A 26,157-nucleotide genomic window follows, 5' to 3' on the forward strand; every position below is an offset into this window, starting at 1 on the left:
TTCCATTGCAAAGTGCTATTGCATTGCAAATGACGATTATATTGCAAATCGATATGACATGGCAATTTGCTATTGTATTGCAAATGACAATTATATTGCAAAGTGATATTCTATTTCAATGTGATTTTGCATTGCAAATGACGAGCATATTGCAAAGTCATATTCCATTGCAATGTTCTGTTGCATTGCAAATGACTATTATATTGAAAGGTAATATTCCATTGCAGTGTTCTATTGCATTGCAAATGACTATGATATTGCAAAGTGAAATTCCATTGCAATGTGCTGTTGCATTTCAATTGAGTATTATATTACAACATGATATTAGATTGCAATCTTCTATTACATTACAAATGACTACTGTATTCTTAAGTGATATTCCATTGCAATATGATATTGCATTACAAATGACTATTATATTACACAGTGATATTAGATTGCAATGTTATTTTCATTGCAAATAACGATTACTCTGCAAATCGATATTCCATTGCATTGTTCTATTGCATTGCAAATGACTATTATATTGCCAACTGATAGATTGAAATGTTCTTTCGCATTGCAAATGATGATTATATTGCAGTGAGGTTCCATTGCAATGTTCTATTGTATTGCAAATGATGGTTATATTGCAAAGCGGCATTGCATTACAAGGTGTTATTGCATTGCAAATGACTATTAAATTGCAAAGTAATATTCCATTGCAATGTTTTATTGCATTGCAAGTGATGATTATATTTCAGAGTGATGTTCCATTGCAATGTTCTCTTGCATTGCAGATGACTAATATATTGCAAGGTAATATTCCATTGCAATGTTCTATTGCATTGCAAATAACTATTATATTGCAAACTGATAGTCCATTGAAATGTTCTATTGCATTGCAAATGACGATTGTATTGCAGTGATGTTCCATTGCAATGTTCTATTGCATTGCAAAAGCATATTATATGGCAAAGTGATATTCCATTGCAATGTGCCATTGCATTTCAAATGACTATTATATTACAACGTGATATTAGATTGCAATCTTCTATTGCCTTACAAATGACTACTATATTCTTATGTGATATTCCGTTGCAGTATGCTATTGCATTGCTCATGATTATTACATTGCAAAGTGATATTCCATTAGAATGAGGTAATGCATTGCAAATGACTATTATATGGCAAAGTGATATTCCATTGCAATGTCTTAATGCTTTGCAAATGACGATTATATTTCAAATTGATATTCCATTGCAATATGCTATTACATTGCCTATTACGATTTTATTTTAAAACAATATTCCATTACATTGTGATGTTGCATTGCAAATGCTGATACATTGCAATTTTATATTCCATTGCAATTTGCTATTGCATTGCAAATGATTATTATATTGCAAAGTGATATTAAATTGCATTGTTATATTGCATTGCAAATGACAATTATATTGAAAAGCGACATTGCATTCCAATGTGATGTTGCATTGCAAATGACAATTATATTGCAAATTTATATTCCATTGCAATATTATATTGCATTGCAAGTGACTATTGTATTGTGAAGTGATATCCCATTGCAATTTTCTATTGCATTGCAAATGACTATTACATTGGAAAGTGATATTCAATTGCAATGTTATATTGCATTGCAAATAACGAATATTTTGCAAATCGATATTCCATTGCAATTTGCTATTGCATTGCAAATGACAATTATATTGCAAAGCGATATTCCATTGTAATGAGCTTTTGCATTGCAACTGACTATTACATTGCTAAGTGAAATACCATTGCAATGTTCTATTGCATTACAAATGACTACTATGCTGTTAAGTGATATTTCATTGTAATGTTCTAATGCATTGCCAATGACTATTACTCTACAAACTGAAATTACATTGCAATGTGTTGTTGCATTGCAAATGACGATAATATTGCAAAGCGATATTCCATTGCAATGTTCTTTTGCATTGCAAATGACTAATATATTGCAAGGTAACATTCCATTGCAATGTTCTATTGCATTGCAAATGACTATTATATTGCAAACTGAGAGTCCATTGAAATGTTCTATTGCATTGCAAATGACGATTATATTGCAGTGATGTTCCATTGCAATGTTCTATTGCATTGCAAAAGCATATTATATGGCAAAGTGATATTCTATTGTCATAGAGTCATAGAGTCATAGAGTTTTGCAGCACAGAAAGAGGCCCTTCGGCCCATCGTGTCTGCGCCGCCCATCCATCCCTGTCCAGTCTAATCCCATTTTCCAGCATTTGGTCCATAGCCCTGTATGCAATGGCATTTCAAGTGCTCATCCAAATGCTTCTTGAATGTTGTGAGGGTTCCTGCCTCTACCACCCTTTTAGGCATTGAGTTCCACATTCCAACCACCCTCTTGCAAATGACTGTTATATTTTAAATTAATCTTCCATTGCCATGTGCCAATGCCTTTCAAATAACTATTATGTTGCAAACTGAGAGTCCATTGCAATGGTCTATTGCATTGTAATGTGCTGTTGCATTGCTAATGATGATAATATTGCAAAGTGATGTTCCATTGCAATATGCTGTTGCATTGCAGATAATGATTATATTATAAAGCGATATTCCATTACAATGCGCTATTGCATTGCAAATGCCTATTATATTGCAATGTTATATTCCATTGCAATGTTCTATTGCATTGCAAATGACAATTATATTTCAAAGTGATATTACATTGCATTGTTATCTTGTTTTCAAAATAGTTGTGTTTTGGAAAATGATATTCCATTGCAATTTGCTTTGGCATTGCAAGTGTCTATTATATTTCAAAGTGATATTCCATTGCAATGTACTGTTGCATTGCAAATGCCTATTATATTGCAAAGTGACATTTCATTAAAATGTGATATTGCTTTGCAAAAGACTATTATATTGCAAATTTATATTCCATTGCAAAGTGCTATTGCATTGCAAATGATGATTATATTGCAAAGCGAAATTAAATTGCAATGTGCTATTGCATTGCCAATGACTATTATATTGCAAAGTGATATTCCATTGCAATCTACTATTGCATTGCAAATGATTGTTATATTTTAAATTTATATTCCATTGCAATGCTCTATTGCATCGTAATGTGCTATTGCATTGCAAATGACAATTATATTGCCAATTGATATTCCATTGCAATATGTTATTGCATTGCAAATTACACATTTTATTTAAAGCGATATTCCATTACAATGCGATATTGCTTTGCAAAAGACTATTATATTGCAAATATATATTCCATTGCAAAGTGCTATTGCATTGCAAATGGTGATTATATTGCAAATCGATATTACATGGCAATTTGCTATTGTATTGCAAATGACAATTATATTGCAAAGTGATATTCCATTGCAATGTGCTTTTGCATTGCAAATGACAATCATATTGCAAATTGATATTCCATTGCAATGTTCTGTTGCATTGCAAATTATTATTATATTGAAAGGTAATATTCCATTGCAGTGTTCTATTGCATTGCAAATGACTATTATATTGCAAACTGATAGTACCTTGAAATGTTCTTTCGCATTGCAAATGACGATTATATTGCAGTGATATTCCATTGCACTGTTCTGTTGCATTGCAAATGGCTGTTATATTGCCAACTGATAGTAGCTTGAAATGTTCTTTCGCATTGCAAATGATGATTGTATTGCAGTGATGTTCCATTGCAATGTTCTATTGCATTGCAAATGATGGTTATATTGCAAAGTGGCATTGCATTACAAGGTGCTATTACATTGCAAATGACTATTAAATTGCAAAGTAATATTCCATTGAAATGTATTATTGCATTGCAAGTGACGATTATATTTCAGTGTGATATTCCATTGCAATGTGCTATTGCATTGCAAATTATTGTTCTATTTTAAATTGATATTCCATTGCAATTCACAAGATCCTGCAAATCCATTGGCAGAATAGGCGCACCAGTGTCAGTGTTCTTGCTCAGGCCAACATTCGCCGCATCGAAGCTTTGACCATGCTTGATCAGCTCCGATGGATGGGTCACATTGTCCGCATGCCAAATACGGGACTCCCAAAACAAGTGATCTACTCGGAGCTCCGACACAGCAAGAGAGCCCCAGGTGGGTAGAGGAAACACTTCAAGGTCACCCTCAAAGCCTCCTTGAAAAAGTGTAACATTCCCACCGAGACCTGGGAATTCCTGGCCGAAGACCGCACAAAGTTGAGGAGAAGCATCCGGGAAAGCGCCGCACACCTCAAGTCTCTTCACCAGGAGCACGCAGAAGCCAAGCGCAGGCAGCGCAAGGAGCGCACGTCAACCCAAGCACACCACCCAACCTCCCCTTCAACCACTGTCTGCCCCACCTGTAACAGAGACTGTAGGTCCCGCATTGGACTCATCAGTCACCTGAGAACTCATTTCTAATGTGGAAGCAAGTCATCCACGGTTCCATGCACTGCCTCAGAAGATCACAGAATCACAGAAACCCCACAGTGCAGATAGAGGCCATTTCGGCCCATCGAGCCTGCACCGACACATATCCCACCCGATCCCCGCAACCCCTACACCAACACATATCCCACTCTATCCCCGTATTTAATCCCCCTAACACTAAGGGTCAATTTATCATAGCCAATCAACCTAACCCGCACAGATGCGGCGGAGACAGAGAAACTAGAAAAATGGAATAGAGTCCTTACAGGAAGCGGGGTAGGAGGAAGTGTAGTCCAGGTAGCTGCGGGAGTCGGTGGGCTTGTACTGGATGTTTGTTGAAAGCTGATCGCCAGAAATGGAGACGGAGAAATCAAGGAAGGGAAAGGAAGTGTCAGAGATGGACCATGTGAAGGTGAGGGAAGGGTGGAAATTGGAAGTAAAGTGAATGAACTTATCTAGTTCAGGGCGAGGGCAGGAAACGGCACCAATACAGTCATCAATGTAGCAGAAAAAGTGGTGAGGGATGGGACCTGTGTAGGACTGGAACAAAGAATGTTACACATATCCCATGAACAGGCTGGCATAGCTAGGCCCCATGCGGGTTCCCATAGCAATACCTTTAATTTGGAGGACGTGAGTGGAGTCAAAGGAGAACTTGTTCAATGTGAGAACAAGTTCAGCCAGGCGGAGGAGGGTGGTGGTGGATGGGGACTGGTTTGGCCACTGTTCAACGAAGAAACGGAGCGCCCAAAGGCCGTCCTGCTGGGGGATGGAGGAGTAGAGGGATTGGACGTCCATAGTGAAAAGGAGACGGTTGGGGCCAGGAAACTGGAAACTGTTAAAGTGAAGGAGGGCATCAGAAGAGTCGCGAATATAGGTGGGAAGAGACTGGACAAGGGGAGAAAAAATAGAGCTGAGATAGGAAGAGCTAAGTTCCGTGGGGCAAGAACAAGCTGAACCGATGGGTCTTCCAGGGCAGTCCTGTTTGTGGATCTTGGGAAGGAGGTAGAAGCGGGCTGTGTGGGGTTGGGGGACTATGAGGTTGGCGGCCATGGAGGGAAGATCTCCAGAGGAGATGAGGTCAGTGACATACTTGGGAACAATGGCTTGATGTTTGCTAGTGGGGTCATGGTCAAGGCGAAGGTAGGAGGAGGTGTTGGAGAGTTTGCGTTCAGCTTCCGCACGGTAGAGGTCGGTTCGCCAAACAACAACAGCACCACCCTTATCAGCAGGTTTAATGATAATGTTAGGTTTGGATTGGACAGAACGGAGTGCTGCAAGTTCAGAGAGAGGTAGGTTGGAGTGAGAGAGGGGAGCAGAGAAATGGAGACAGCTGATGTCAAGTCGGCAGTTAGCAATGAAAAGATCTAGAGAGGGTAAAGGCCAGAGGGAGGGTTCCAAGTAGAAGGAGAATTTAGAAAACGGGAGAAAGCATCAGCCATGCGGGGGAAAACTCCTGGCCAGAGAAGTGGGCATGCAGATGAAGGCAACGGAAGAAGAGCTCAGCATCGTGCCGAGCTCGAAATTCATTCAGTTAGGGGCATAAGGGGATGAAGCTCAGGCCTTTGCTGAGGACTGATCGTTCGGGGTCAGAGAGGGGAAGGTCAGAGGGGATAGTGAAAACATGGCCAATCCTTTCTCCCGCTTTCTAAATGCTCCTTCTACTTGGACCCCTCCCTCTGGCCTTTACCCTCTCTAGATCTTTTCGTTGCTAACTGCCGACGTGACATCGGCCATCTCAATTTCTGTGCTCCCCTCTCTCACTCCAACCTACCTCCCTCTGAACTTGCAGCACTCCATTCTCTCCGACCCAACCCTAACATTATCATTAAACCTGCTGATAAGGGTGGTGCTGTTGTTGTTTGGCGAACCAACCTCTACCGTGTGGAAGCTGAACGCCAACTCTCCAACACCTCCTCCAACCTCTGCCTGGACCATGACCCCATTAGCAAACATCAAGCCATTGTTTCCAAGTGCGTCACTGTCCTCATCTCCACTGGAGATCTACCCTCCATGGCCGCCAACCTCATAGTCCCCCAACGCTGCACACCCTGCTTCTAACTACTTCCCGAGATCCACAAACAGGACTGCCCTGGTAGACCCATCGTTTCAGCCTGTTCTTGCCCCACGGATCTTATTTCTTCCTATCTCCACTCTATTTTTTCTCCCCTTCTCCAGTCTCTTCCCACCTACATTCGCGACTCTTCCGACGCCCTCCGTCACTTCAACAGTTTCCAGTTTATTGGCCCCAACCATCTCCTTTTCACTATGGACGTCCAATCCCTCTACACTTCCATCCCCCACCAGGGCGGACTTTGGGCGCTCCGTTTCTTCCTTGAACAGAGGCCCAACCAGTCCCCGTCAACCACCACCCTCCTCTGCCTGGCTGAACTTGTTCTCACGTTGAACAACTTTTCCTTTGACTCCACTCACTTCCACCAAATTAAGGGTGTTGCTATGGGAACCCGCATGGGCCCTAGCTGTGCCAGCCTGTTCATGGGATATGTGGAACATTCTTTGTTCCAGTCCTACTCAGGTCCCCTCCCTCACCTCTTTTTCTGGTACATCGATGACTGTACTGGTGCCATTTCCTGCTCTCGCCCTGAACTAGATAAGTTCATTCACTTTACTTCCAATTTCCACCCATCCCTCACCTTCACATGGTCCATCTCCGACTCTTCCCTTCCCTTCGTTGACTTCTCCGTCGCCATTTCTGGCGATCGGCTTTCGACCAACATCCACTACAAGCCCACCAACTCCCACAGCTACCTGGACTATACTTCCTCCCACCCCGCTTCCTGTAAGGACTCTATTCCATTCTCCCAGTTTCTCCGTCTCCGTCGCGTCTGTTCTGACGATGCCACCTTCCATACCAGTGCTTCCAACATGTCTTCCTTTTTCCTCAACCGAGGATTCCCCTCTACCGTGACCGTGTCCGTTCTATTTCCCGCACTGCTGCTCTCACCCCTTCCCCTCTTTAATAGAACCACGATAGCGTTCCACTTGTCCTCACCTTTCACCTCACCAGCCTCCACATTCAATGGATCATCCTCCGCCATTTCCGCCACCTCCAACGTGATCCCACCACCAAACACATCTTCCCCTCACCTCCCCTTTCAGCATTCCAAAGGGACCGCTCCCTCCACGACACCCTGGTCCATTCCTCAATCACCCCCAACAGCCCTTCTCCTTCGCCCGGCACCTTCCCGTGCAAGCATCTGCCCTTTCACCTCCTCCCTTCCCACTGTCCAGGGCCCCAAGCACCCCTTCCAGGTGAAACAGCGATTTACTTGTACTTCTTGCAATTTAATATACTGTATTTGCTGCTCACAATGCGGTCTCCTCTACATTGGGGAGACCAAACGCAGATTGGGCGACCGCTTTGCGGAACACCTCCGTTCAGTCCGTAAGGGTGACCCTGAGCATCCTCGGCCTATTACACTGTTCCAATGAAGCTCAAGGTAAGCTCGAGGAACAGCACCTCATCTTTTGATTAGGCACTTTACAGCCTTCCGGACTCAACATTCAGTTCAACAATTTCAGATAATTATCCCTGCCCCCATTTTTCATGCAGTGTGATTTTTGCCATTCCCATTTGCAACATTTTATCTTTCCTGCCTCTTACAAAAGTACAGGATGTTCTTTCAATTCCTTCCTCCCCTCCTAACCAACCCCCCTGTCTCTGATCCTGCTTAATATCTGTTACATCTCCAGGTTTTCCAGTTCTGATGAAGGGTCCCAGACCTGAAACATTAACTCTGTCTCTTTCTCCACGGATGCTGCCTGGCCTGCTGAGTATTTCCAGCATTTTCTGATCGAAATTTTCTTGACAGATCCTCCGTATCCCCGGGAGATGGGCCTCTGCGGGTGGAGATTTCCGCTATTTGCCCAACTTGCGCCCGCTGAATGCCTGTGAAGTTCTTATGCCTGATAAATGCAGGTGTAACGCCTGCTGTTACCAGAATAAGAGTTTTAAAAAATAGCAAACTAAAATGTGATCACTCATTTATACATAAAAAAAACTGTGGAATAATGTAAGTTGATTTTTAGCCCCGTTAATACATTTAATTTTTTTTAAAAACTTAAAATTTCGTTTAAAATAATTAATTAAATGGCATTTTAATTAATTTTACAAATGTAATTTATTTATTTATTTTATGTGTTTGTTTATTTTTAAAGTGATCCCATTCATATTTATGGGAGCTCCGGACGCACGAAACTCCCAGAAGTATGAATGGGGATTCCCTTCTTTTATTGGTTGAGCCGGCCCATGTGATCCCAGGGGCGCTTGTGAGCCGCATGCGCACCTGAGATCCCTGGGCCTCTGCCCGCGCGGACCCGGAGAAGCCCAGGATCGCGAGACTCCAAACCTCCCGGGCCACCAGGGAAATGCGGAGATTTTTTACAGGTCGGAGGCTTCCACCCGCGGGAAGCCTCCGATCGCAAATTGTGGGCCTTTGTGTTTAGACCCCACAAGGTGGCGCTATTTTCATCACACAACAACAGCGACTCCCTTATCAGCAGAATTAATGATAATGTCAGGTTTGTACCTGAGAGAATGGAATGCTGCAATTCACAGGGACATGGATCAGAGTGAGGGAAGCGAGGATTCACTGAATCACTCCTGCCCTCCATCCTATCACAGACCTTCAGCCTTTTGATCTTTTCATGCCCCCTTTTCCCTGGCTCTTTATTTACTAAAAGCGGTTAATCTGACATTTTAAATTTCTGAAGATATCACTGACATGAAACGTTAACTTTTTCTCTTTCCACAGATGCTGCCTGACCTGCTGAGTGGTTCCAGCATTTCCTGTTTTATTTATAATAATGTTCGCCCTCTGCTGGTGGACACTTGCCATTGCAGTGGTCACACTGATGGAATAAGCATCGCCACCTGCTGGCGGACACTGCACGGTACAGTCGTTTTGCTGATTGAGTGACCATTGCTCCCTGCGGCTGAATAACTGAAATATTTAGCTTTTAGAATTAAAGTCCAAAAACAGTGGCCGTGGAACTCTGATTAGATTCTCCTGGTCTCCTGCCATACGCCGAATTCCCAGGGACAGGTGTCGTGCAGCAAAACAACATTGTGCTGTATCTAGGGATTGGTGTGTGTTTACTGATGGGACATAATAAAAACATGAACATGGACAAAGGCACAGATTTCAAATAATATTTAATAAATGCATTTTTATTTTTCAACGCAATGTACATCACCATTTCCAGTAGGAGACTGCAGCAGTCTCTGTACATTGAGTATATGGCGGTGCAGGGACCAGTTACAATAAAGGGAGATAAAACAGACAGACTATTCCTTTGACCCCCTGCGGGTTCTGAACAATCTTAAATGGAGGATGTAAAAGTGAAGCGGTTACAAAATGAAGTTCATATAAAACCTTCAGCAATAAACAGATGTTCTTAATCTCTTTTACACAGTTGCTTAATCCACGCAGAGCAGTGTATTACAGTATTACTGTAGACAGAGCAATGATCCGAATACATTCTTCCTGTTTTATAATGTTTAATTAAGCAGAACGCAGCCAGAATATAGACAAAAGCTAAATCTATGTATTTCAAAACAAATTAACATGGCGATTGATCAAATAAAATGATGTTTATATCGTGAAGAAAAGCACATTCAGCATGTTCACACTGTTCGTTAAGTTAATGGATATTCTCTCAGATTTAACACAGGTTATTTCCCGCTACACTGTGACACGCCCCGGGATATCGCATCCAGGATTTTCCACTTAATTCTCTCTGAAAGGAAAAAAAAACACCTTGAGAGAGCGAGAAAGAGGATTAAACAATTCAACAACACACCATACAATCAAATGGAGTCTTTTTCACTACTCAGAATGTTCTCTCTGATACTTCACTTCAATTACCCTTTTATTTAAATAATAAATAAACAACATCTTCTCTCTGACAGTTTCAGTATCATTTGCCGTTAAACACACTCCCCACAATCACAGAATTGAATTAATTACAGCCAGTATAATGGGGTATTTATTTCCACAGTAAATACACAGCATGTTCTCTCTGCTAGTTTCAGTATCACTAACGGTTGAACACACTGCCCATTGTCACACAGTAGAATCCACCCGGGACTGGACACTCCCCCAGCACTGGGGCACAAACAATGCAACAGGTAATAAAACATTGCTCTTACCGGCTTGACGTAGATGTAACATTTTGAGCCACACAGTCACTGCCCATCGGTGGCGGAATGTCCGGGGTTGTGAACGTGTCACAGTGAACATGGTCATTGTTACCAGGAGTGGAAGGAACCGGTAAACCGGGATCAGTGCGGGTCTGAGAGCTGTACACTGTGGGAGAGACAGATTATGGGTTAATGATGGCGGTAAAACCCGCATCAGTGTGGGTCACATATATCTGTCAATTTGGTGAAGAGGCTGGACTTTGTTGGTCTGTGAGTGGAAGAGAATTGTTTTCTACCCACACCCCCGTGCTGGGTTTTACCGCTGGGTGACAGCAGACGAGGTGCATCTAATATCCGAGAATCGGGCGGTTCAGTTTGAGCACTGGAATGATTCCTGGTGCGAATATTAACAAGGAAGATAATCCACACTGAACAGCATCAGGATCTCTTTTCTAGAACATCCCTGTTCTAGAACACTTCATTTCCTGTAATCACAACATGGACTTCAATCAACCATCGCTCCGTGTCACCGCCGATTGAAAGGGAATTTAAAAGAGCGACAGTTCATTCCTACACAGAGGGCTGGTGACTGCGGGAATGTCAGAGATGTAACTCACCGAGAGTGGAGAGATCACCGCCGGCACTTCTGAGTGTGAGGAGAACATCAGGACCACCGTCCAGCAGAAAGTGACCGCCCTGAGTGTCAGTGACTCCAGTCTCAACATCGTCATAATCGCCCAGAACCGGACCTGGGAGGAAATAGAGATTTCCACTGAAACCAAATGCCAGCACTGAGTACTCAGAATGATATTATAATAAATCAATCTACCCGGGCCTTGCAGGGCGGGAGAGTGGACCAATGTGGTCTTCGGGTGAAGTGGGGTTATCTGGGGCAATGATTGGACCGTGTCGTGTCGAGGTAGTTTAGTCTCCGTGTTAAAGTCACAAATATCGCATTGAATCACCCACCCAACCTGCACACACATTTCACATTTCACAGCCCATAGAGCCGTGTGAGGAAACACAATGAACTGAATGTTTCCTTCCATTATACCATTGGGGGAAATCGATATGATTTTGTTTCAAATTCAAAGTATTTCCACAATATTTTGCAACTAAAATCACTGTCCAGTACTACGGATCCTTGGCGCTGTCATTTTTCGGCGAGTAAGCTCTGATGTCTTTAGTTGTTGGTTTTGGGTAATAAACTGTGTGAAGTCCAACAAATGATTGTAGTAATTGGGATTTTTACCCACCCTGAATAGTGGCGGTGTTCCCTTCAGGATTTTCTGATCCCGGATCAATTTCACCCAAAATGTCACTGGTGTAATATTCGATCTGATTGAGGGAGTCAAAGGAACCAGAAACTGTCAAACACAAAAAATGGAGATTGATAGCACATCGGAGCAGACAACATAATCCCTTCATCGACCCATTGACAAAATCCTGGAATTTGGTAACTGACACCATTGTGGGAGATCATTCACTGCAAGGACTGCAGTGGTTCAGAGGAAGGCCCACCACTACCTTATCAGGGCAACAATGGATGGACCATAAATGCCGGCTCTCCCTGCAGTCAGACACAATAATGTACAGTCCATTAGTACAGGTAATACCTCAGGTATCAGAGCAGAGAAAATAGTGTATAACACAGTCGGTTAGTACAGAGAGAGTGAGCGGGGTTTCCTGATCATGATCCCCCTTGGACATGACAGCGGCACACCCAGCCCAGTCAACACTGCAAAGTCCTGCTCACGAACATCTGGGGACTTGTTCCAAAATTGTGCGAGCTGTCCACAGACTAGCAAGCAACAGCCTGACATATGATGCTCACAGAATCATACATTAAAGCCATTAGGTAACCTCTCCAACACCAACCCTGGGTATGTCTTGTCCCACCGGCAGGATAGACCCACCAGAGGTGGCGGTACAGTGCTATACATTCGGGAGGGAGTGGTAATGGGAGTGCTGAACATTGACTCCAGCACCATGAAGTCTTATGGCTTCAGGTCGAGCTGGGCAAGGAAACCAGCTGCTGATTACCACCTACCACCCTCCCTCAGCTGCTGAATCAGTACTCCTCCATGTTGGACACCACTTGGAAGTAGCACTGAGGGCAGCAAGGTTACAGAATTTACAGAATCAACGGTTCAGATCAAAGCTCTGCAGTCCTGTCACATCCAGTAGTGAATGGTGGCGGATAATGAAATATCTAATGGGAGGAAGAGGCTTCATCAATATCCCCATCCCCAATGATGGTGGAGCTTAGCACGTGAGTGAAAAATACAAGGCTGCAATGTTTGCAACCATCTTCAGCCGGAAGTGCCGAGTGGATGATCCATATCGGCCTCCTCCTCAGGTCCCCAATATCACAGAAGCCAGTCTGCAGCCAACTCAATTCACTCCACGTGGTATCAAGAAATGGCTGAATGCACTGGATACAGCAAAGGCTATGGGCTCTAACAACATGCCGGCTGAAGACCTGTGCTCCAGAACCAGCGACGCCTCTAGCCAAGCTGTCCCAGTACAGCTACAGCACTGGCATGTACCCAACAATGTGGAAAACTGCCCAGGTATGACTTGTTCACAAAATGCAGGACAAATCCTATCCGGCCCATTATCGCTCCATCAGCAAAGAAATGGAAGGTGTCACCATTGACCAGACACATAAATACTATGACTACAAGAGCAGATCAGAGGCTGGGTATTCTACGGCGACTGTCTCATTTCCTGACTGCCCAAAGCCTTTCCAGCATCTACAAGGCACAAGTCAGGAGTGTGCTGGAATACTCTCCACTTGCCTGGATGAGTGCAGCTCCTGCAACACTCAAGAAGCTCAACACCATTGAGGACAATTCAGCCCGCTTGATTGGCACCCCATCCAGCACCCTCCACCACCAGTGCCCCGTGGCTCCAGTGTGTACCATCTACAAGATACACTGCAGCAACTCACCAAGGCGTCTTCAGCAGTACCTCCCAAACCCGCGACCTCTACCACCTAGAAGGACAAGGCCAGCAGGCACCTGGGACCACCATCTACTGCAAGTTCCCTCCAAGTTGCACACCATTCTGACATGGAAATATATCGACATTCCTTCATCGTCGTTGGGTCAAAATCCTGTAACTCCCTCTGTAACTGCACTGTGGGAATACCCTCACCACAGGGACTCAAGCGGTTCAAGAAGGCATCTCACCTCCACCTTCTCAAGGGCAATTAGGGATGGGCAATAAATGTTGGCCTTGCCAGCCAATCCAGGAACGGAAAAAAAATCCATTGTGGGAAATTAACATGACCTTGTTTCAAATCCAAATTATTTCTACAATATTTTTTAACCAAATCCACTGTCCGGTATTGTGGGTCCTTGTCAGTGTCATTAATCGGCAAGTAAGCTTTTTATCTTTAGTTGTTGGTTTTAGGTAGTAGAAAGCGTGAAGTGCAAAAAAGAGATTGTAGGAAGTAAAAATGTACCCACCCTGAATACTGGAGGACTTCCCTTCAGGATTTTCTGATCCCGGGTCAGTGTCACCCAAAACGTCACTGGTGTAATATTCAATCTGATTGAGGGAGTCAGTGGAACCATAAACTGTCAAACACAAATAATGGATGGTTATTGGAGAGGTTGTTCAGGATATCGGAGCAGAAAACATAAACCGGATTTTCCGGGGCCTATGATCGCATACACACAACGTACATGATCATAAGTGTCCCACAAGTTCCGTGTTTCCACATGTGATGCACTTGAACAAAAACGCAGAGCTTGCAATCTGTCAAGATTCTGTTTGACAGATGGTGCTCACCCGCAGGAAATGGACATTCGCAGGCGCAGGATTCAGCTCTTTGCCCAACTACCGCCCAGCGAATGAACACAACACTTACACCTGGTAAAAGCAAGAGTAAGGCCTTCTTGTACGATAGCAAAATACTGCAGATGTTGGAAATCCGAAATAACAACAGAAAATGCTGGAAAAACTCAGCAAGTCAGGCAACATCCGTGGAGAGAAATTTGAGTTGACGTTTCGGGTTTGACCCTTCTTCAAAACTGGAGAGAAAAGGAACTAGATCGAAGGCAGGGCTGCGATCGGACAAAAGAATAAAAGAACCAAAAGAAGTAAAAGAGAAGTAAAAGGCCTTCTTGTACCAGTGTAAGCATTTAAATACACAGTAAAATACATTTATTTAAATGATTTAAACATACATAAACGTTTAAAATTAGTTTCCGATATTTTATGCCCCTTGAAAAAAGTTTAAATTTATTTTTCAAACTATTTAATTTTCTTTTAAATGTTTAATTACATTTTATTTTAATTAATTTTGACCATGTGATGATTTACTTTTATTTCAGTTTTGTTAAAATGTATTTTTTAGGGGATTCCTATTATGCTTACGTGGATTCCGTATGTAAATATTTGTCCTTCAATCAACATAACAAGAACAGATTATCCGGTCATTATCACATTGCTGTTTGTGGGAGCTTGCTGTGCGTAACTTGCCTGCCGCATTTTCCACATTGCAACAGTGACTGCACTCTAAAAGTACTTCATTAATTGTAAAGCGCTTTGAGGCGTCCAGTTGTCATAAAAGGCGCTATATAAATGCAAGTCTTTCTTTAAATTGAATCCCCATAAGAATAATGAGAACCCCCTTTGTGATTTATTGGGCTGGCCCACCTGATCCCAGGGGCGCTTGCAAGTGCTCCTGGGATACGTGGGCCTTTACACAGGCATATGCCTGGAGGCCCAGGAGCGCAAATGTCCGAAGGTCCAGGGGCAGCAGGTAGGTGCTGAGTTTACTTGTGGTTCAGAGGCATTCACCCGCGGGAAGCCTCCAACTGCAATTTCCAGCCCTATCCCGGATTTTCCGTGGCCTAAGACGGCGTACACACACCATCGTAAGTTTCCCGCAAGTTCCGGGGTTCCGCGTGTGATGCCCGACAATCCAGAACTTGCAATCTGTCCAGATTCTGTTTTACACATCGTTGGAATCCGCAGGATATTGACATTCACTGGTGCAGAGTTGGACTATTTGCCCAACTGCTGCCCAGCGAATGCCCACGAAACCCTTATGCCTGCTAAAAACAGTGGTATGGCATTTTTTTACCAGCGTAAGAGTTTAAATAATTCTTGAAATAAATTTTTTAAAGTGATGTAAATATTTAAAATTAGTTTAGGTTATTTTTGCCCCTTTAAAAATGTTTATATTTAGTCTACAAGAAAAATGGTTTTAAATTGTATTTTAACTGATTTGGAACCTCTGATTATTTATTTTGATTTAAGTGGTGTGAAACTGCGCTTTCAATTTGCGGTCGCAGGCTTCCCGCGGGCGGTTGCCTCCGAGCCGCAAGAATAGTGCGAACCGACCTGATGGTCACGGATATTCGGACACTTGCGCTCCTGGGCCTCTCCGCGCACACCTGTGTAAAGGCCCACGTATCCCGGGGCGCACGCACTTCGCAAATACCTTGGGATCACGTGGGCCGGCCCAACCAATCATAAAGGGGAATCCCCATAATCATGATAGGAATCCCCTAAAAAAGACAATTACACACCAGTTAAATAAAAACAAATCATTACACATTCAAAATGAATTAAAATACAATTTAATGAAACTTATAAAGCTAAAGTTTAATTTTGCGAAATATAAATTTAAATGTTTTACAGGGGCTTAAAAGAACCTAAACTAATTTTAAAGGTTTGTTATTTTTATCTAATTTTAAAAGTATTTTAATAGTTACTTAAAGTCTTACGCTGTTAAAAAAAAGTCCTTATCGCTGCTTTTACCAGGTGTAAATTTCACGGGCATTCGCTGGGCAGTAGTTGGGTAAATAGCCCAGCTCTCCCCAGCGAATGTTCATTTCCGGGGATGCGGTGGATCTGTCGAGCTGAAACTTGACAAATCGTATGTTCTGAGTTTTCGCGCATGTTCATCGTGGAAACCCAGTGGTTGCGGGGCACTAGCGGCTGCGTACACACCGCGTACTCGGTCATCGGCCCAAGAAAATCTGGACCATTCTGGTTACCGAGACTCCATACTAAAATGGAATCCCCATACGCAAAATAGGAATTCCCCATTGAGATTGATTGGACTGGCACACTGCTTGCGAACCGCTTGCGCCCCTGGGATATGGGGCATTTACGCATGTGGATGCCTGCAGGCCCAGGAGCGGAACAGAGCAAAGGTCTGGAGGCAGAAGGTAGCTGCATACTTTTCTTGTAGGAAGTCACACAACACCAGGTTATAGTCCAACAGCTTTATTTGAAATCACAAGCTTCCGGAGCGCTGCTCCTTCATCCACCTGACGAAGGAGCAGCGCTCCGAAAGTTTGTGATTTCAAATAAAGCTGTTGGACTATAACCTGGTGTTGTGTGACTTCCTACATTTGTCCACCCCAGTCCAACACCGGCATCTCCACATCATGGCTACTTTTCTTGTAGTTCAGAGTCGTTCGCCCGTGGCAGGGCTCCAACTGCAATTTCGAGGCCAATTTTGGGCCATATTTTCTGATCAGAGACTTCCCGCGTGCGGAGGCCGCCGATCTGGAAAAAATCCACGGGCTAACCTGAGGGCTCCCGAGGTGAATATAGTTCTGCTCCTGGGCCTCTCCAAGTCTAAAGGCGCCGGGCCCACGTATCCCAGAGGCACATGCGGTTCGCAAGCGTCCCTGGGACCATGTGGGCACTGGGGAGCCAATCAAAGAAGGAAATCTCCCTTCATACACTTGACAGACAGTCCGGAAACAGTAAAACTTTAAATACATTTTAAAATAAGCCATCACCTTTTGAAAATTAGTTGAAATTACAAAAAGTTAAATATTTTTAAAAAAATGAAATTTTTTGAACAAAATAATTAAAGTTTTTTACGGGGCTAGAAATAAACTGACCTTTTTTGAAAGTATTTTTACATGATAACTGAGTGAAAACATTGTTTTGTTTTACTTTTTAATACTCTTATCCTGGTTAAAGCAGGCCTGCTTTTACCTGGTGTAAGAATTGTTTGGGTTTACTGCGGGCGGAGGGTCTCCAGAAAGCGGAACTCTCTGCCCGCGGAGGCCCTTCTCCAGGGCAGGCGGAGGATCTGTCTAGGCCATTCTTGACTGATCGGAAAAGCTGGTTTTCAGCACATCCGCTGTGCATGCGTGAAACCGGCATTTCCGATGTCCCTGCGGGTGCGTACACAGCGCGTAAACACCCGTAAGGATCAGAATATCTGGCCAAAGGAAAGGCGATAAGTGCAGGAATGAAGATGGGCAGCACGGTGGCATAGTGGTTAGCACTGTTGCCTCACAGCGCCAGGGACCCGGGTTCGAATCCGGCCTCGGGTGACTGTCTGTGTGGAGTTTGCACATTCTCCCCGTGTTTGCGTGGGTTTTCTCCGGGTGCTCCGGTTTCCTCCCACAGTCCAAAGATGTGCAGGTTAGGTTGATTGGCTATGATAAAAATTGACCCTTAGTGTTAGGGGGATTAAATACGTGGGGTTATGGGGATAGGGTGGGATATGTGTAGGGGTTACGGGGATCGGGTGGGATATGTGTCGGTGCAGGCTTGATGGGCCGAAATGGCCTCTATCTGTACTGTGAGGTTTCTGTGATTTCTGTGATTTCTGTGAATCGATCTGTGACTTCATGCCATGTTTGAGTGAATATAAAGTAAAAGAATACAATCAGCCGCTGGGTTTATTATTCCTGGGCACAGATATCTGAGGGAGTCCGTGTGGAGCCGGGTGGGAAATAGAAACAGCGTCTCTGCTCGCTATTTACAACCAAACCATAAACCCGCTCTTTGAGCAATACCGACCAGTGGAAATCTTCCCAAACCATTGCTGTTCTCACTATACACATGGACACAGAGACACTCTCACTGTCATAGGACTCCTTCACATGGGGACAGTGAGCGGACTGCTGATCGTGTCCAGTCAGTACATTCACCACTAAAAGGGGTATTTAAGGGGAGGCAACATTTGTCCAGTGAAGATTCGATATCAACGGAAAATACAGACCTGAACCCTGGGTCTGAGCGGAATCCTCGCCAGGGGGAATATTCTCAATCTCTTCATAAATTGCTTGGTACAAACCAGCAGGTGACTCCCTACCGCGAGTGACAGCACCTGTTGGAGGGAGGGCGGGGAGATTAACATGTTGATTCACTTCACGCGCGTTTCACGGGAATTCATCTGCGAATAAATCCAAATAACAGATATAGTGATATTCAAGGGACAGAATCAGTTAGCGTGAAAGTGGAGGAGTTTAGTTGTGTTTGTGATTCCGTGTGTGTGTCTGTGTCTCTGTGCAGACACATGTTCACCTCCAGCAGACTGCGGCCAGTTGTATTGACCTGGGGAAGAGGGAATGAGGGGGTATCAGGAGAAATGAGCTCCAGTTGATCGGTCGGTTACGGGGCCACACGGGGAGTTCAGCTGAAGAGAAGCTGGGTGAAGTTGACTGATCTCTGCGGACAGCATCAGTTTGGAAGCGCGAGTGACGAGCTGATGGTTCTCTGGCATGTCCCGTCATTGTGAGAGGAGCCTTGCTGTGTACACAGAGCAGGAGTGTGTTGGGTGGGTGAGATAGGAGTGGAATAGTTGTGTTGGGATGTAGAGTAATCACCAGAGAATGCAGAAAGTCCTATAAAACTGTCACCTCTCAACATGGTGGGCAGAACCCGGTCAGAGAGTTCGAGATTGGGCATCCGGACCCAGAAACTAAAGGGGTGGAACGGATACCCAATGGAATAAATGAAGAACAACAGACCAATAAATAACTGAGCGCACAGCCTAAACAGTTCAATAAACTTTCTGTCCCATTGTTGCAGCAAGTAAATTCTTCAGGAATCTCATGTACCGGCTGATGAACTGGGACAGTGAATGTGAACACTTTAAATAACTCTCCATTTTAAATGTCCTATTTTACTAAATCGGGCAGCACATTGAATGGAACATTTCGCCAAAAGCTAATTCAGATTTATTGCTAACAAGACAACATGACACTCTATGGAAAATGTAGTGAACTGGAGACTCGCCCGGATATGAAGCGATCTGAGATCAAGTGTTAATTCAGCGGCAAGATATGAGCCTCACCTCTTCTTGTTGCCTTTCTCTGTATTACCGCCAGTGCGATCAGCTCACAGATTAGAAGGACTCCGAGCGTTATGCAGATGGCAACAAGGAAGGAGGTGGTTTTTCCTCCCTTTCCTTAATCACAAGATTACAGAAAGATTAAAACACAGACACAGTCCGCCTTGTATTTTAAAAATGTTCCAGTCAATTTGGAACCGATCACGTGATCTTCAGAAATTAACAAAATCAAGAAAATCTCAATAACACCAATACCACTAATACGATCGCTAACATCAATACTAATAATAGTACTAATAATGATAAGTAGCTGCAGGTGTGGAAGGAGAAGCAGCAGGAGGCAAATCGAGTTCTGTGGAATATATTGTACAAACATTTCATGAACTTCAAACATTAGGATTTTATATTAAAAATATAAACGTTGTTATTAATTTGCGAAATCCATGAGTAATGATCACAGAACGAGGAAACCCCTGCGACCCTTACCGGAACAAATCACACTGGCATGTTCCTTGGGATCACAGTCATGCTGACCTGGCGGTGAGGAACGACAGTCGGACAGAAAGGATTCACTTCCGGTGCACTTCACCTCATCCAGCCAGATAAGACCAGCACCCTGGGCCATGGCGGCCCCTCCTGCGGCCAATAGAGCGGAGCCGCAACCCAGCTGTCTGCAGACAACATTGGCATCGGCCATATCCCAGGAGTCATCACACACCGTGCCCCAGCTGTTATTGGACAATATCTCCACTCTGCCGGAGCAATTGGTGTTGCCTCCAACCAGGCGCAACGGTTGTCCCGAGTCTATCAAAGAGAATCATTGATTGTTATTTATTTAGTACAAGCCTGGAATACAAGTCAGATAGTTGGTATAATGAAGGAGAGGAAGCACCTGATGAATGTTTATGTTTAGAACCAGATTCTCGAATGCAGACCCTTGAACTGTGGGATCTCTTCGGCAGTTTGACTTCTGTTGAGAAGAGAAATATGCTGACTGTATTGGACAGCAATGTTTGAAATGACACCCGCACATTGAGAGGTTCCTTGTGTTACCTGAACAAGCAACACCTGCATCCTCCCTGTGATCACAGTTGTGTTCCCCCCACGGGTCTGTCTGACACTGCCAAAGGAAGGATTCGTCCGAATCACACTCCATCGCATCGAGCCAAATGGGTCCAGATCCCGCTCCGAATATCCGAGTATCATAATCAATAGATGTGAGGGGGCCGCACTGTAACTGTTTACAGATCACTTCTGCATCATGCCGATCCAGTTTATCTGAGCACACTGTTCCCCAGGTCCCATTGTAGAACACTTCCACTCTTCCCTCACAGCGATGCTTTCCATTCACCAGTCGTATCTCTTTGTGCTCTGTCAATGAAACAAGAAATATCCAGGTGTTTCGATTGATCACTCTCTGTGTTCATACTGCACAACACATGTTGTACCGGCTGTGGTCACTGGTGTCGATAATTATTTCAGAAATTTAATAGAAATACAGCTAGAAATCGAAAATAAAACAAACAATAAAAACAGAGCATTCTGGAAATACTCAGCAGGTCAGGCAGCATCTGCGGAGAGAGAAACCGAATTCGATTTCCAGGACGATGACCATTCGTCAGAACTTGAATAAAGTTAGAGATGTAACAGGTTTTAAGCAAGTACAGGAGCGGGAAATTGGGGAGGGGAGGAAGGAACAAAAGGGAAAGTCAGTGATAGGGTGGAAGGCAGGAGAGATTGAGAGACAAAAGGGACGATGGTGCGAGGCAAAAGGAGATGATAATGGGACAAGGACAGAAACAAAATGCAAACGCAAAACACTGTGGATGCTGAAAATCTGAAATAAAAACAAAAAGTGCTGGAAATACTCAGCAGGTCAGGCAGCATCTGTGGAGAGAGAAACAGAGTTAATGTTTCAGGACGATGACCCTTTCGTCAGATCTGGAAAATGCTGGAGTTGGAACAGGTTTTTAAGCAAGTACAGGAGCGGGAAATTGGGGAGGAGAGAAAGAACAAAAGGGAAGGTCTGTGATAGAGTGGAAGGCAGGAGAGTTTGAGAGCCAAAAGGGATGATGGTGCAAGGCAAAAGGAGATGGTAATGGGGCAAAAGAAACAAAAGATGTGTCCAGAGGAGGTATTAATAGGAATAACAGAATCATCAGCAATCGCTACTGCACGAAAACATTTGGGCAGAGGTTATGATCTGATATTGCTGAACTTAATGTTGAGTCCTGAACTCTGTAAATTTCCTTACCGAAAGATGAAGTGCTTCTTCTTCGAGTTTACATTGAGCTTCATGGACTGGTGTAGGAGTTTGAAGACAGCGAGGTCAGAGTGGGAGGGGGGCAAAGAATAAAAATGACAGGTCACTGGAAGCTTGGTGTCAGCTTGCAGACTGAATGGAGGTGTTCCACAAAGCGAACACCAATCTGCGTTTGGCCTCCCCAATGTAGAGGGGACCGCATCGTGAGCAGCGAATGCTCAATACTAAATTTAAAGAAGTACAAGTAAATCGCTGTTCCACCTGGAAGGAGTGTTTGGAGCCCTGGATGGTGGGAAGGGAAGTGGTAAAATGGCAGCTATTGATTCTCCTGCGCTTGCATGGGAAGGTGCTGTGGGAAGGCGATGGGGTGTTGGGGGTGATTGAGGAGTGGACCAGGGTGTCGCAGACGCAACGGTCCATTCAGAATGCTGAAAGGGGAGGGGACATGTGTTTGGTGGTGGGAACATGCTGGAAGTGGCAGAAATGTTGGAGGTTGATCTGTTGAATGCGAAGGCTGGTGGGGTCGAAGGTAAAGACAAGGGGAACCATATCGTGGTTCTGCGAGGGAGGAATGGGGTGAGAGCAGAGGTACGGGCAATGGAAAGGACAGTTCGAGTGCACTTTCAACCATGGTGGAGGGGACTCCTCGGTTGAGGAAAAAGGAAGACATATCGGAAACACTAGGATGGAAGGTGGCATCATCAGAACAGATGCGATGGAGATGGAGAAACTGGGAGAATGGAATAGAATCCTTCCAGGAAGCAGCCTGGGAGGAAATGTAGTTAAGTTAGCTGTGGGAGTCAGTAGGCTTATAGCAGATATTGGTTGTTAGCCTATCCCCAGAAATGGAGAGAGAGATGTCGAGGAAGGGAAGAGTCTCAGATTGACCATGTGAAGGCCAGGTAGCGCTGGAAATTGCTCACAAAGTTGATGACATTTGCCAGTTCGGCACAAAAGGAGGAAATGGCATCGATACAGTCATCAACGTTCCAGAATCAGATGTGAGGGATGGGGCCTGAGTAAGAATGGAACAAAGAATGTTCCACATATCCCACGAAAAGACAAGCACAGCTAGGATACATACGGCTTCCCATAGCAACGCCATTTATTTGGAAGAAGTGAGTGGAGTCAAATGAGACGTTGTTCAATGTGAGAGCATTTTCAGCCAGGCAGGGGAGAATGGTGGTGGATGGTGACTGGTTGACCCACCATTCAATGAAGAAGCTGAGAATATTCAGGCCGTCCTGGTGGGGGATGGATGTGTAGAGTCCATGGTGAAAAGCAGATCGGTAGTGCCAGGAAACTGGAAGCTGTTCAAGTAGTGGAAGGTGTCAGAAGATTCGTGGATGCATGTGTGAAGAGGCTGGATAAGTTGAGAAAAAAAGTCGAGATAGGAAGGAATCATTTCCATGGGGCGAGAACAGGCTGAAACATTGGGTCTACCAGGGCAGTCCTGTTTGTAGATCTTGGGGTGGAGGTAGAATCGGGCTGTGTGGGGTTGGGGGTCTATGAAGTTGGAGGCCATTGAGGGAAGATGCGGTCGGCGACCGTCTTTCAAACAATGGCTTGATGTTCGGTGGTGGGGTCTTGGTCCACGGGGAGGTACGAGGTGGCTTCAGAGACTGGGCGTTCAGACTCTGCAAGTTAGAGGTCGGTTCGCCAATCAACAGCAGCGCCACCCTTGCCAGCTGGTTTAATGACAATATTAGGATTAGATACAAGAGAATGGATCGCTGCAATGTCAGAGGGAGGTAGATTAGAGTGAGTGAGTGGAGCAGAGAAACTGAGACAGCCGATGTCACGTTGGCAGTTCCCAATGAAAGGAACTAGAGACGGTAGGAGGCCAGAGCAACGGGTATAGGGGGAACGAGAATTCTGAAGATGGTAGGAAGCATCCACTGTGCGGGGGCAGATTCTGGCCAGATAAGTGGGCACGGAGGTGATGGTGATGGAAGATTAGTGCAGCATTGTGCCGATCTCGAAATTCACTGAGTTAGGGGCATATGGGATGCTGATCATATGGGGTCAGACCGGATAGTGAAAACACAGCAAGGGCTGAAATTGAAAGTTCGATGTCAGCTCAAGGAACAGCTCCTCATCAATTGATTAGACACATTACAGCCTTCCAGATTCAAAATTGAGTTAAACAATTTCAGAACATAACTTTGCTGTAATTTTTTCAGATGGCAGCCATTGCTGATGATTCTGCGGTTCCCATTTACACCTCCACTAGACCCAACTTTAGTTTCTTTACTTGTCCCATTACCATCTGCTTTTGCTTGGCACCATCACCAGTTTTGTCATTTATTCTCCCCTGACTTTGCGTATGTTCTTTGCTCCACTCCCAGCTTTCCCACTACTGTACTTGCTTAAAAACCTGTTACATATTTTTCCAGTTCTGATGAAAAACCATCGATCTCAAACGTTAACTCTGTCAGTGTCACCAAAGATGCTGCCTGACCTGCATAATATTTCCAGCATTTTCTGTTTTTATTTCAGATATCCAGCAACTACAGTGTTTTGCTTTTATATGTAATAAAGAATAACCAACATGGATTTCAAAGAGAAAGTCATGCTTTACCAACGTTATTGAATTAATGAAGAAGTTACAGAAAATATAGACAAGGGTAATGTGGTGGGTGCAATATACGTGGATTTGAAAAAGGTCTTCGATACGTTAGCGCGTCATAGAAACAGGACTGAGGTCAGGCGATGTGGAGTCAGAGGACAAGTAGCAGAATAGATAGCTACCTGGCTACAAAACAGAAAACAGATAGTTGGGGTTAAAGGTATTTATCAGACTGGTGGAAGCTCAGAACTGGTGTTCCCCAAGGATCGGTGCAGGGACTGCTACTGTTCATCATTTACATAAACGATTTGGACTTGGGATTTGGAAGTACAATTTTAAATAAATGGAGTACATCAATCTGGGGGCTATAGTTAATACCGAGGAAGATTGCAACAAAATATTAGAAGATATTAATAAACTTGCAGAATGGGCGTGTAAATGGTAAATTAATTTTTATATCAGTAAGTGTTAGGTGGTGCATTTGCATAAGCAGCATAAGGAGGCCACAAAATCTTTGGAAAATAAACGCTTAATTGGGATAGAGGAACAAAAGATACACTTAAACTAATAATTAAAACTAGCAATGGAAGTTAACAAGGGCATAAGAACGCAAACAAAGCAAGGAGGTTCAATTCAAGTGGAATTTAATTGAAAAGCAAGGACATTACTTTAAACGATAGCAAAATACTATAGATGCTGGAAATCCGAAATAACAACAGAAAATGCTGGAAAAACTCAGCAGGCCAGGCAACATCCATGGAGAGAGAAATAGAGTCAACGTTTCAGGTCAAAACCCTTTGTCAAGTCTGAAAAAACACAGGGAATGAAACACATTAAAAGGCCAGGCTGGGAGAGAACAAAAGAGAAGTGATGAAACATTAAGCAGTATTCAAAAGGAGACGAGATGGTGATAGGAATAGTGGAGAAAATAAACAGCTCTAGATTAGGTGTGAAATGTGCTGGCAGAATGGGAGACAGCTGCCATGTGGGAGAGAAAAAAAGGGGGAGGGCCAAAACAAAGATATGGATAAAAAATATAAGTAAAAATGTAATGGGGGCCGAGGTCTGAGTGGGAATGGGGCGGTGAATTAAAAGGACAGGCGACCGGAAGCTCGGGGTCATCCTTATGGACTGAATGGAGGTATTCTGCAAAGCGGTCACCCAATCCGCGTTTGGTCTCCCCAATGTAGAGGAGACCACATCGTGAGCAGCGAATACATTATACTAGTTTGCAAGAAGTACAAATAAATCGCTGTTTCACCTGGAAGGGGTGTTTGGGGCCCTGGCCAGTGGGAAGGGGGGAGGTATAAGGGCAGGTGTTGCATCTCCTGTGCTTGCACGGGTAGGTTCCGGGCAAAGGGGAAGGGGTGCTGGGGGTGATAGAGGAGTGGACTAGGGTGTCTTGGAGGGAGTGGTCACTACTCAATGCTGAAAGGGGAGGGGAGGGGAAGATGCATTTGGTGGTGGGATCATGTTGGAGGTGGCGGAAGATGATCCATTGAATGTGGAGGCTGGTGGGGTGAAAGGTGAGGACAAGGGGAAACCTATCGTGGGTCCGGGAGGGAGGGGCAGGGATGAGGGCAGATGTGCGGTGATAGAATGGACATGATCGAGGGCTGTGTCAACCATGGTAGAGGGGAATCCTCGGTTGAGGAAATAGGAA

At 44.2% G+C, this 26,157-nt stretch overlaps 1 protein-coding gene across 1 annotated transcript in view; it reads right to left on the reverse strand.

Annotated features, from left to right (window-relative positions):
• The window catches only part of LOC147083913 (scavenger receptor cysteine-rich domain-containing protein DMBT1-like), an 82,191-nt gene that overhangs the window by 20,444 nt on the left and 35,590 nt on the right, over window positions 1-26,157 (reverse strand). Inside the window, exons 11-19 of the mRNA XM_085980052.1 lie at window positions 20,716-21,033; window positions 20,555-20,632; window positions 20,149-20,466; window positions 19,975-20,014; window positions 19,666-19,781; window positions 18,589-18,696; window positions 14,069-14,179; window positions 11,213-11,367; window positions 10,605-10,761 (exon numbers count right to left, since the gene is read on the reverse strand). Coding sequence (XP_085836178.1) covers window positions 10,605-10,761; window positions 11,213-11,367; window positions 14,069-14,179; window positions 18,589-18,696; window positions 19,666-19,781; window positions 19,975-20,014; window positions 20,149-20,466; window positions 20,555-20,632; window positions 20,716-21,033 — 1,401 coding nt within the window. The remainder of the gene's footprint in view (window positions 1-10,604; window positions 10,762-11,212; window positions 11,368-14,068; window positions 14,180-18,588; window positions 18,697-19,665; window positions 19,782-19,974; window positions 20,015-20,148; window positions 20,467-20,554; window positions 20,633-20,715; window positions 21,034-26,157) is intronic.

This window comes from Somniosus microcephalus, unplaced genomic scaffold (assembly GCF_052327205.1).
Source record: "Somniosus microcephalus isolate GS21.2 unplaced genomic scaffold, FLI_Smic_1.0 scaffold19, whole genome shotgun sequence".
Taxonomy (NCBI): domain Eukaryota; kingdom Metazoa; phylum Chordata; class Chondrichthyes; order Squaliformes; family Somniosidae; genus Somniosus; species Somniosus microcephalus.